Genomic DNA, 12343 nt, shown 5'->3' with positions numbered 1-12343 from the left:
ACTCAGCCATAAGAAATGATGAAATCCAGCCATTGTGAAAGCATGGATGGACATTGAGGGTATTACGCAAAGTGAAATAAGTCAGAGGGAGAAGGTCAAATACCATATGATTTCCTTCATTAAGTAGTAGATAATAACAACAACAAACAAACACATAGAGACAGAGACTGGATTGGTGGTTACCAGAGGGGAAAGGGGGAGGGAGGAGGGCGAAAGGGATAATTCGGCACATGTGTGTGGTGATGGGTTGTAATTAGTATTTGGGTGGTGAACATGATGTAATCTATGCAGAAATAGAAGTATAATGATGTACACCTGAAATTTATACAATGTTATAAACCAATGTTACTGCAATAAACAAAAAATTAAAATATATATATATATATAAATTTGTTTGTGAGCTATGAGAATTTTAATTTTATTGAGGTAAAATATGCCCTACCTACAGAACACCTACATGCAGTTACCATAATCAATAATTTCTCAAACTTGAAGTAAAATATACATTTCTTCTCATATCACTATTCTATATGTCATCTATAAGATATCAATGCTGTTAAAGCAATTTTATTAATTGACTGAAAATATATAAATAATAGGCAGAGAATTCTTAAAGCAGAGACTTGAATAACTATAGCAAAAGAAGTGCTATCATAAGACCGCCATTTGATATTTTAGCTCATTTTTAAAAAGATGACTAAAATGTAAGATTTTTACAGAATAGGGGACCGTGACGGTTAAAACAAACAATGACAAGCAATTACACTATCTTATTAGCTTGCTATCTTAGGGCTAGAAGAGGAATTCAAGATAATTAAAATGAAACAAAGTAGTTTTAAAAACTATTGATAGAGACTCTTTTTAACCTAACTCTCTATGTATTTGTGACAATTTTTAAAAATTATCTCTAAAAAAAAAAGCATCTCTACTTGGCCCATTTGAAAATCTCAAATTTTGCCCTTTGGAAATGAAAAACAATATCTAAAATAATTTCAAGAGACCATACCTTTCAGTTTATAGTAAACTAAAATTTTTATGAGTTGATTTCTCCTTAGTTAAAAACTATTTGTTTTAAATTTAGGTTGTAGAACTCAGATAGATGATTTAAGAGGCTCTGGGCATTTAGGCAGTTCTCAATTCTAAATCTCTCTATATTCTTTACTGAAATCCATGGCTCATACATACCTCCTCGAACTGTTTTTTAAGATCAATTATTTCTTTTCTATATCTTTCCAGGAGAGCTTCATCACTTGATACCTCATTAACATAAGGGGTATTCTTCATAGACTGAGCAGTTCTGGCAAACTGGGAAAAAATACAAGAGAGTTAAGTGTTTGACGCTAAAAAGTTAATTTACTTAATATTTAGGTTCCTCGTAACTAAGTTTTGTAAAGAAAAATCAATACTCTTCCCAGGTGGCTTAATGCTTGTGAACACAGAGCATTCTATGTCCCTGTGACAATGCTCGTAATTTGTCCTAGCTGCTAGCCTTCAGGAGAGTCAAAGAAATATCTTGATGACAGGTGCTGACAAAGAAACTACAAACACTGGCTCACTGGAATCCCATCTACACCTCAAAATCCTGTGCAAAGGTCCCTTCTACTCTAAAGATTTGTTTCCAGTCAAAAGCCTCTCTCCTTCCTTTGATCTCTGTCCTACTTATTAGCCACTTAACTCTTAATCCATGGCAAGCATGCTGGAAGACAGGTCTTTTCTTCCCTATAAGACTATAAATTCTATGAAGCCAGGGACTCTATCTTCTATCTGCTTCTCTGGCAGGATTTTGATCCAGTGCTCAATAGCTACTTCAAGCAATGTTTCTTCACATATGAGTGTCAGAAGGAACTTTTATTTTGGTTAGGAAGCTTGGCCCTGAGCTAACATTTATTACCGATCCTACCCTTGTTTTGCTGAAGAAGATTGGCCCTGGGCTAACACCTGTGTCCATCTTCCTCTATTATTTTGTGTGTTGGATGCCACCACAGCATGGCTTGATGAGCGGTATGTCAATCTGTGCCCAGGATTAGAACCTGTGAACCCCGGGCCACTGAAGTGGATCACGCAAACTTAACCACTATGCCACCGGGTTGGCCCCCAGAAGTAACTTTAAGAGGATATGTGTGGGGGACCACTAAATGACACTGAATCCTTCATTGAGATAGATAGTCTACTGACATTCCTCACTTTTCCTGTTTTAAAAAAACAGAAAATGCAGGGCTTAGGCTCAGAGAAATTTCAGACAGTAATTCACTAACAGGAATTTAAGAATTATTTTGTTATAAATACACACCCACCAGTTTTTTGGGTCACCTTCTGTTTGCTGCAAGTGATAACCAGTTTTTCATTTATGGGATTGATATAAAGTATCCTTTTATAATAAGTTAAATTTAAAAAGTGAGTTATTTAAAGAAAAAATCAAGTCAATTTCAGTAAAATACTGAAGAACAAAATTGTGTAGGTGGCATATGAATGACTGAAGTTTGGGAAAATTAAGGAATGTTATTTAGTAGACAACACATCAACTTTATTTTAACAGGTATATTATATCAATTAAAAAAACTGTACCTAATTTTAGTAGGTAATTTTTTCTTCTGAAAGATAATTTCCCCCCATAGTAAGTTGAGATAAAAATCAAACTCACTTGAAGAGTAGTCAGGGTTTCATTCAAAGACACTGGAGTAATTGTGCAGATAATACATGTTTTTGCATTTCCTCCCAAGGAATTCTGGAGAATTCGTGTTAATTTGCTGTCTCGATAATTTATGAAAGCACTTAGTGAGGAACGAGTTTGGGAAGAAAAAAGAGTAAAACTTTTTATATAACAAACGTGGTTGGTTTTTAATGCAGAACCTTCAATTAACTACAGTTAAAAAATTGATTCTTTACAGGTTACACGAGGCCAAGCAAAACTACTAACTAAAAATATTCCATTTAATTTAGAAAGTAAACTTAGTAGGTCACAGTCATACATACAAGAAGCAATTCATGCTCATGGAATCACAGCAGCTTTTGAATATATGGGAGAAATCAGTACATTTGTTTGAGTGTCACTGAAATATCATAATTTTCAACCTAATGAAAAACGTTAACATTAATGGGTAAATGTACAATGGGATAAACTTACCCATCTTGTCCATCTCTAAGTTTCTTGATCACTTGTCGCAAAACAAATAAGCTACGATTTATATTACAGCCTTCCTTGAGTTTCACACCTGCATTTATTAAATAAATAAATGAAACTAAAATTTTCCCCTGTACTAGATTATGAACTTACTTATCAGTAGGTTATGAGAGAAATTAGAAACTGCAGGGTCAGATGCTACAGTCTGGGCTTCAGATTAGATCTGCGCCCACCTTTATTACCACAGGTAGCAGGCGCTCTCTCTCTCTCCCTCCCACCTGTTACGTGAATCAGAAAGGCTCTCACCAGAGAAACAGCAAGAAGAAAAAGATGACTAAGAAAAGATTAAGGAGAGAAAGCCATGTCCTAAAAGAGCCCTGCTAACTCCTCAATTCAAATCTATTTTTCCAAACCCCCAAATATACGCAACTAATGACTTACAACCAAATTAGTTCCTAGCAGCTCACAACCAAACACATTCTTATTTTTAAACTATTAATATGCCCACATGGCTCAAACAAAAGCACACGGAAAAAGCCCTCTCTCACTTTTACGCTCCTTTCATTCAGTTCCTGTCCCTCTACCGGGAAACCACTGTTACTAGCTTATTCTTCTGGAGATTTTTAGAAATACAAGTTCATATATATTAAGTTTTCCCCTTTCTTTTTTAAACAAATAGTAGCATACCATACACACTATTTTGCACTTTGCTTTTTTCACTTGGCAGCATACCATATATCTTATTGGTAAACACTGGTCTTTCTCATTCTTTTTTATAGAATGGAATATCATTGTATGGGTCTACCAGAATGTATTCACCCAGCAGCCTGCTGAGGGTCACGCAGGTGTTCAATCTACCCTGTACACAAAAAATACTGCAAGAATCATTCCGAATAGCGATTATCTCACAGGTGCCTTAGTCAGCTATTGCTGTAATATTGCTGTTACGAAGCCAGCTTAAAACAACAGGCCTGAGGAGCCACTGCTTTGGTGAGTACAGGCCATGCTCAGCTGAGTGTCTCTATGTCAGGCTGCAGAAAATTAACACAGAGAGAGGCTTGACAGCTTTACGGTTCTGAAGCTTCCTATCCAAGTATGCTTTTCCATTTGTTTAAGTGTTCGGTTATGTCCTTCAGGTCTGTTTAAAGTTTTCTTTATTTTGATCTTGTGCAATTGTTGCTGAGTTTCTTCCTAGGTATTACATCTTCTAAGTCATTATTGTAAATGGGATCTTTTTGTACATTAAATATTCCAACAGGTTGTTCTGAGTTATTCATGTCTGTATATTAATTTTGTACCCTGCCACCTTTCTGAATTTCCTTACTGATAATGGTGTCCATGGTACTCTCAGGAGCTTTCCAGCTATAAATCTCATACAGACTTTTAGCATTTTAACTGATGCTATAGCAGCCCAAAGAATATAATTAGCCAGATAAGGAAGCTGCTCTTTATGTTAAAGACTTTTTATCACAAAATTATCACCATTACCTTATTAGTTTCTAAAATGCCTGCTGCCATTTGTATTCTGTAAAAGAACAGCAGGACATTCAGACCAACATATTTCATGAGTTTTCATTACCTTCAGCACCTGTTTGTTCAGCTCCTTCCCAGCCTGCAAGATCAACCAAATTCTGTAAGAGAGGAAAATAAAACTTTAGGAAGGGTAACTTGAAAATAATAAAATCCAAACTACCGAAAGAACGTTTTTAATCCATGGCTTATCTGAATACCCCGTGTTTCCTTGTCTCTCACCCCACTCTTTAGGCCTTCCCTTGTCTGAGTCAAACTGACCTCTACACCTTGTTCCTTCTTTATAACGCCTCCTCTATAATGTTGCCAGAATAGTTTCACTTTCCTGCACCAAGTTCAAAATCTTACCATGGTGAACACAGTTCTCCACAATCTGGTACTTGTGTTGCTCTAGCCTTATTCCTGGCCATCTCTTACTCTTAACTCTGGATGAGCTCCTGACTATGCGCTCCACAACTCATGTACTGTTACACTTTGTCATTCCCTTTGTTTAGCTAGTTCTGACATTCTAGTCCACCCCTACTCTCTATTCAGGACCAAAGGCACATGTTACCTTCTCAGTGTAGCTTTGCCAACTTTATCCTTTTCCCCCACACCTTGAATGAACTGCTCTTTCAACTGTGTACCCAGAGATCTTTACAGATATGACTTATTATTATAGCACTTACTGTGTTGTGCTAGTCATTTATGTCTCTGACTACACTGTAGCATCTTTAAAAGCATGGGCCTCTCTTTAATTTCACAAATTTTGCCGAAACAAGTGACCTCCTGTCCTGTTCCAGGCAGCATGTCAGGTGCTGGGACATGGCAGTGAGCCAGACAAAGAAGGACCCTGCGCTCAGAGAGCTCACATTCTGCATGGGGTGGGATGGGGGAGAAAGTCAGTGAGAGGAGAGAAAAAGACAAATAAGCAACATATCACCATGAGGGTAATACAGACAATTTAAACAGAGTGCCAGAGGAGGGAAGAGGAGAGGTCAGAGTATGTTCTTAGGATTGAGTGGCAGGAGAAGGCTTCCTATTTAGCTAAAATCTGCAGTGACAGAGAAGAGGAAGCCAGCCAAGCAAAGACCAAGGGACCCAGACTCCCAAATAAAGAACAGCCAGCACACCCAGTCACAAAGCAGAAATGAGCTTTGTGTGTTCAAGAAAGAGAAAGGGCAGCATGGCAGCGTTGGTGAAGCAGAGATGGGACAAGACAGGGTAAGAGAAGTAGGAAGGGCTCAGATTATGTAGGGCTTTGTAGGCAAGAGTAAGAACTGGATTTTCTAAATGCAATGGGAAGCCATTAGAGGGATTGAACAAGAGAGTGACATATCTTGATTTAACTTTCTGAAGGGTCACCTGTGGGCCCTGGGTGGAGAACAGATTGCAGAGGGGCAAGAGTGGCAGCAGGAGCCCAGTCAGGCGGCTTGTGCAGAAATCTGAGTGGAGATGACAGTGGCTTGCGCTGGTGAGTGTGCAGTGGAGACGGTAAGTATGGAGGGATGTCTTCTCTATTCTTTTCATCTCAGAGCTCAGCACTGTGCTCAGAACAGGGCAAAGGCTCAGTAAATATTCTTACTGCATTAAAAGGAAGTCAGAGATTTAAATTACTTCTCTCTGTGGAGACTTCCAGGGATAAGCAGGTCATTATACACTTCTGTTTTATAGTCCTATCTCAGATACTTCTTTCTTCAAAATATTCAAAGAAATCTGATGTTTCTTGTACAGTATCTACCACAGATGACCTAGATACATAATAAAGGGGTGAAGTGGTGGTGAAGGCAGCATGAACTAAGGTATAAAGATGGGAACAATCATTAGTGTTCAAAGATACCAAGAGGTCCAATCTACCTTTAAGGGAGGAGCTCAGGTGGAGCAGAAGGATGTCAACTTAGACTGGTTAAGACTGGACAGATCTTGTTAAGGAAGTGATGCAACAGAAGTTTAGCCACATTAGAATTCTGTATATTGGACTGAAAAAGGAAAACCAGGTCATGGAGGCCAGGTCCAGTGGAATGATACAGTAATTCAAGTGAGATGAGGACTTGGGTATGACACCCATGGAAAGCTAAAGGGTGGAATCAGTAAGAAACGGCGATGATGGGAAAAAAGGGAAGGCAGAAAAAGATGAGGCAAAGCTGACTTGGGTTTCCAGCCTAGATGACCAGGATAATGCCGATACTACTGGAAAAAAGGAATATTCACCATGGTAACAAAAAATAACTTGGTTTTAGTAACACTAAAGTTTGAGCTAACAGTGGGACACACAGTTATAATCTTTAGGAAGATGTGAATGAGAACTCAGAGATCTAGATACAATAAAAATTCGGCTGTCATCAAAAGAGAAATGCTAACATAAAGTCAGAGGGCAAGCATGGGAAGTAAGAAAGGCCACAGAACACTCCTGTGTTGTTGTTAGGAGGGTAAGAAAAAGAAGCCACAGAAGCGAACAGGGAAGGATCAGAGCTAAGAGAACCTGGATATTATTCTCCCAGAAAGGCCAGGAGACACTCAAACAAAGGCCCCCTCCAAAGAGCCAGAAAACGACTCTCTGGGAAGACTGCATTCCAAGAAGATACCTAGAGTGAATGGGAATCTGGAGGGTTGGACTTGATGGTATCTAAAGTCCCTAGATAATAGAGCATCAAAGAACATGAGAAAAGTCCAAAAATGGATCACTGAATAGGTCAAGAGTATTAAAGCTAAATTATTAAAAGTTAAAATTTCACTGAAATATCACAGGCCAGGTTTGGGAAACAAAACAGAAGTTAGGTTTTGTAGCATTTTTTGTTGTTAAATTAAAGCAGGACTAGACTATTGAAATAAATATTATACTGCGTAATAAAATAACTGAGGTGAACTAGAATTAGATATTTAATTAAGACTCTGACTTTTCAAAATCTAAAAGTGAATAAACATATTATAGATTTATTACTTTTTTCCCTGAAGTTTTCAAATCAAACAGAATAATCTTAAATCATATCCCACATCAAGCTAAAGAATTTGGTCCCTGAAGACAGAGAATAAAGCAATAATGGTAAGGAATAGGAAGGAAACACAAAAATGAGAGATAATTGATACAGTGCAGCAAAAAGGAAATAGGGGGTTTACTTATATGGAAAGAAGGAATATTTGTATAATGCTTATATTCACTTATTCAACAAACAAGTATTGAAGATAAACTAGGTACAATGTGCTGAGGCTACAAAGATGAATGAGATATCACCCTTCTCTGACGGATTTACAGCATAAACATTGTGTTTATAATCTAAAATTTATTTTCTTATTGTACCTAAAAATGAACTTGAACATGTGATTTATTTATAACCATCCACGTAGGTTTTTGTTGATTTCCCAAGTCTCAATTCTATTGGCTGAAACTAAATAAATAATAAAAAATATCCGGAGAGAAGTCAAGATGGTGGCATAAGCAGACTCTGAACTCAACTCCTCCTGGGGACACAGACAATTTACAACTACTCATGGAAAAATTACCCCTGAGAGAGAACTGAAAACTAGATAAGAGGAACTCCTGCAACAAAGGACAATAGTAATTGAGGTGGAAGAGGCAGAGACTCCCTTCTGGAGAGAAAAAAATGCCGCCTTCACAAGCTGCAATGCTTCACAGCCACCCGGGAGCAGCCCAAAGGTACACAGCTCTCCCTGGAGGAGCGGGGCCCTGAGCCGGGGAGCGCCCCTGCTCTAGGCACTTCGTGGAGCCAGCACAATCGAGGTGAGTGGCATAATATCTGACTTTGCCTCCTACTAAAACATTGGGGAGTACCCCCATAAAAGCTGGTTCACAAAGAAATTAAAACCGACATTTAGAGGGCCCACGCGCAAACACACCCGTTTCAGAAATCAACATAAAATCACCAGAAAGAAAGTTGCACAGTGCTTTGGTGAAAACAGACTCACCTGATAGGCTCTGAGTGCATCTTAGTGAGAGGTGAGACCTCTCCAGGACCTGGGACATTGCCGGCAGCCATTGTTGTGGCCTGGTGTGGGCGTGCTGACACAGACAACATTGGAGTTCTCCCTGGGGCCTGCTAGCCCAGGGTCTGTCCCCCTACTAGAGCACAAGTTTAATCCAGCTCAGCCAGGGCAGGCAGCCCACCCTGTTGTTGGCCCCACCCAACAACAAGCCCTCAGGCAACTTGTGGGCCTGCATACATTGGTGACTGGATTCTCTGCAGCCTGGTGAGGGAGCCCACTTCTGTGGGGCAGGGCGTTCACAAGGAGTAGGTGGAGAGTGTGGGGCAGTGGTGGAGTGTGTGGTGCGCCCACCGTGGAGAGACTGGGTCCACTTCAGGAGGTTGCGCACATGGGCCAGGACTGTGTTGACTGTGTGTGTGGACCTGTGGGCGGTGGGGCTTGTCAGCTGCAGAAGACTTGTGCTTCCCAAAGACCCACATAGGGGTTTTTGCCACCTTCCGAAGCCTGAATTGGGTGCTCCCATGCCTGAAGCCAACCACACCCAGCTGCAATCCTCAGAGAGCTGACAAGAGACCTAAAAGCTGGAGGCTTGTAGCAACTGTGAGCCCCTGAGCCTAACAAACTGCCACGCTGGGGGCCTACTCACTTAAAAGAAATACTGCAAACTAAATGTGGTGTTAGAACTTGCAGCCAACTGTGCTGGGGCTTCCCACACCTGATAAAGAGACTGAAGGGCCCACAACAACTACATAACTCAGCCTCCCTGGGCGCCTACAGGGAGAACAAACATACCACAACAGAAGGACACACGTAGCCCACATAGCGGTCACTCCTGGAACATTGAGAACTGAGGGAAGCACACCGCAGGCCTGCTAAGGCATCACTTATATAAGGTCACCTATCCAAGTGCGGGGCATGTAGCTGACCTAGCTAATACACAGACACGAGCACAGGAAAAGTGGAAAAATGAGAAGGCAAAGGAATACCTTCCAACTAAGGGAACAGGACAAAACCCCAGAAAAGGAACTAAGTGAAACAGAAATGAGCAAGCTACACGACAGAGAGTTCAAACAAAGAGTGTTAAGGATGCTCACTGATCTGGGGAGAAGAATGGATGAACTCAGTGAGAATGTCAAGAAAGAAATGGAAGATATAAAAATGAACCAATCAGAAATGAAAAATACAATACTAGAAATGAAAAGTTCACTAGAGGGACTCAAAAGCAGAGTTGAGGAAACAGATGAACGGATCTGCGAGCTGGACGAAAGACTAGAAGAAATTACCCAAGCTGAACAGGTAAAAAAAAAAAAACAGAATTAACAAGAGTGAGGACAGTCTAAGGGACATCTAGGACAACATCAAGCGCACTAGCATCCGAGTTATAGGTGACCCAGAAGGAGAAGAGCGAGACAAAGTGGCAGAGGATCTATTTGATGAAATAATAGATGAAAACTTCCCTAACCTAAGGAAGGAAACAGACATCCAGGTACAGGAAGCACAGAGAGCACCAAAGAAGATAAATCCAAAGAGGTCCACACAGAGACACGTCATAATTAAAATGTCCAGAATTAAAGATAGAGAGAGAATCCTAAAAGCCCCAAGAGAAAGACAAGTTACATACAAAGGCAACCCCATAAGTCTATCAGCTGACTTCTCAGCAGCAACCTTACAGGCTAGAAGAGAGTGGCACCACATATTTAAAGTGCTAAAAGGGAAAAACTTACAGCCAAGAATACTCTAGCCAGCAAGGTTATCATTCAAAATGGAAGGAGAGATAAAAAGTTTCCAGACAAAAAAATTAAAGGAGTTTGTCACCTAAAAGCCAGTGCTAGAAGAAATGTTAAAGGGACTGATTTGAGGGGAAAAGAGAAGACCACAAATAGGAAAAATTATCTATTTCCATGATAAGAGAGTAATGGATACAAATGCACAAAAAAGAGGTTAGATATGATACCAAAAACATAAAATGAGGGAGGAACGGAGTTAAAGAGTAGAGCTTTCAGACAGAGGTCAAACTAAAGAGACCATCAATTCTGTATAGAGGTCTACTAAAACACTGAGAAAAAAAGTTAAATAATGGCAGTAAGTACATACTTATCAATAGCTACTTTAAACGTCAATGGACTAAATACTCCAATTAAAAGGCGTAGGGTGGCTGTTTGGATAATAAAACAAGACCCATATACATGCTGCATACAAGAGACACACTTCAGACTTAAAGACACTCACAAACTGAAAGTGAAAGGATGGAAAATGAAACTCCACGCAAATGGCAATGAAAAGAAAGCTGGGGTTGCAATACTCATATCAGACAAAATAGACTTTAAAACAAAAACTGTAAAAAGAGACAAAGACGGTCAATACATAATGATCAAGGGAATGATCCAACAAGAGGATATAACACTTGTAAATATCGACGCACACAACATAGGAAAAGCTAAATATATAAAGCAATTATTAACAGACATAAGAGGAAAAATAGACAGCAACACAATAATAGTAGGGGACTTTACCACTCCACTTACACAAACGGATAGATCATCCAAACAGAAGACCAATAAGGACACACTGGCCTTTAATGACACACTAGAACAGATGGACCTAGTAGATATACACAGAGCATTCCATCCAAAAACCGAAGAATACACGTTCTTTTGAAATACACATGGAACATCCTCCAGGGTTGATCACATATTATGTCACAATACAAGTCTACATAAATTTAAGAAGATTGAAATAATACCAAGCATCTTTTCTGACCACAATGGTATGAAACTAGAAATCAACTATAGGAAGAAAATCAGAAAAGCCACAAATAGGTGAAGATGAAACAAAATGCTACTGAACAACGATTGGGTCAAGGAAGAAATCAAAGAAGAAATCAAAAAATACCTGGGGACGAATGAAAATGAAAATAAGACATGCCAGAATTTATGGGATACAGCAAAAGCAGTACTAAGAGGGAAGTTTATAGCAATACAGGCCTAGCTCAACAAGCAAGGAAAATCTCAAATAAACAATCTAAAAATGCACCTAAAGGAACTGGAAAAAGAAGAACAAACAAAGCCCCAAATCAGTAGAAGAAGGGAAAAAATAATAATCATTGCAGAAATAAATGAAATAGTAACTACTAAAACAATAGAAAAAATTAATAAAACCTAGAGCTGGTCTTTGAAAAGATAAACAAAATTGACAAAACTTTAGCTAGACTCACCAAGAAAAAAGAGAGAAGGTTCAAATAAGTAAAATCAGAAATGAAAGAGGAGAAATTACAACAGACACCTCAGAAATACAAAAGAATAAGAGGACACTATGCAAAGCTATATGCCAACAGATTCGACAATCTGGAAGAAATGGATAAATTCTTAGAATCATACAACCTTCCAAAACTGGATCAAGAAGAAATAGAGAATTTGAATAGATCAATCACCAGTAAAGAGATCGAAACAGTAATCAAAAAATCTCCCCCAAAATAAAAGTCCAGGACCAGACGGCTTCCGTGGTGAATTCTACCAAACATTCAAAGAAGACTTAATACCTATCCTTCTCAAACTCTTCCAAAACATTGAGGAGAGGGGGAAGCTCCCTAACTCCTTCTACGAAGCCGACATTACCCTGATACCAAAACGAGACAAGGAAAACACAAAAAATGAAAATTACAGGCCAATATCAGTGAGGAACATCGACACAAAAATCCTCAACAAAGTAGCAAATCGCATACAACAATACTTTAAAAAGATTATACACCATGATCAAGTTGGATATATTCCA

The 12343-nt window shown here is 39.1% G+C and overlaps 1 protein-coding gene across 1 annotated transcript in view; it reads right to left on the bottom strand.

Annotated features, from left to right (window-relative positions):
• The window catches only part of LOC147911493 (uncharacterized), a 105647-nt gene that overhangs the window by 32458 nt on the left and 60846 nt on the right, over positions 1–12343 (bottom strand). The window contains exons 10-13 of the mRNA XM_087428034.1: positions 4701–4752; positions 3125–3212; positions 2642–2771; positions 1186–1305 (exon numbers count right to left, since the gene is read on the bottom strand). Coding sequence (XP_087284160.1) covers positions 1186–1305; positions 2642–2771; positions 3125–3212; positions 4701–4752 — 390 coding nt within the window. The remainder of the gene's footprint in view (positions 1–1185; positions 1306–2641; positions 2772–3124; positions 3213–4700; positions 4753–12343) is intronic.

Source organism: Ceratotherium simum, unplaced genomic scaffold (assembly GCF_057802395.1).
Source record: "Ceratotherium simum simum isolate JZ-2026a unplaced genomic scaffold, ASM5780239v1 HiC_scaffold_43, whole genome shotgun sequence".
NCBI lineage: Eukaryota > Metazoa > Chordata > Mammalia > Perissodactyla > Rhinocerotidae > Ceratotherium > Ceratotherium simum.
The sequence above is the reverse complement of the archived record's forward strand: the minus strand, read 5'-3'. Positions and strand labels throughout refer to the sequence as shown.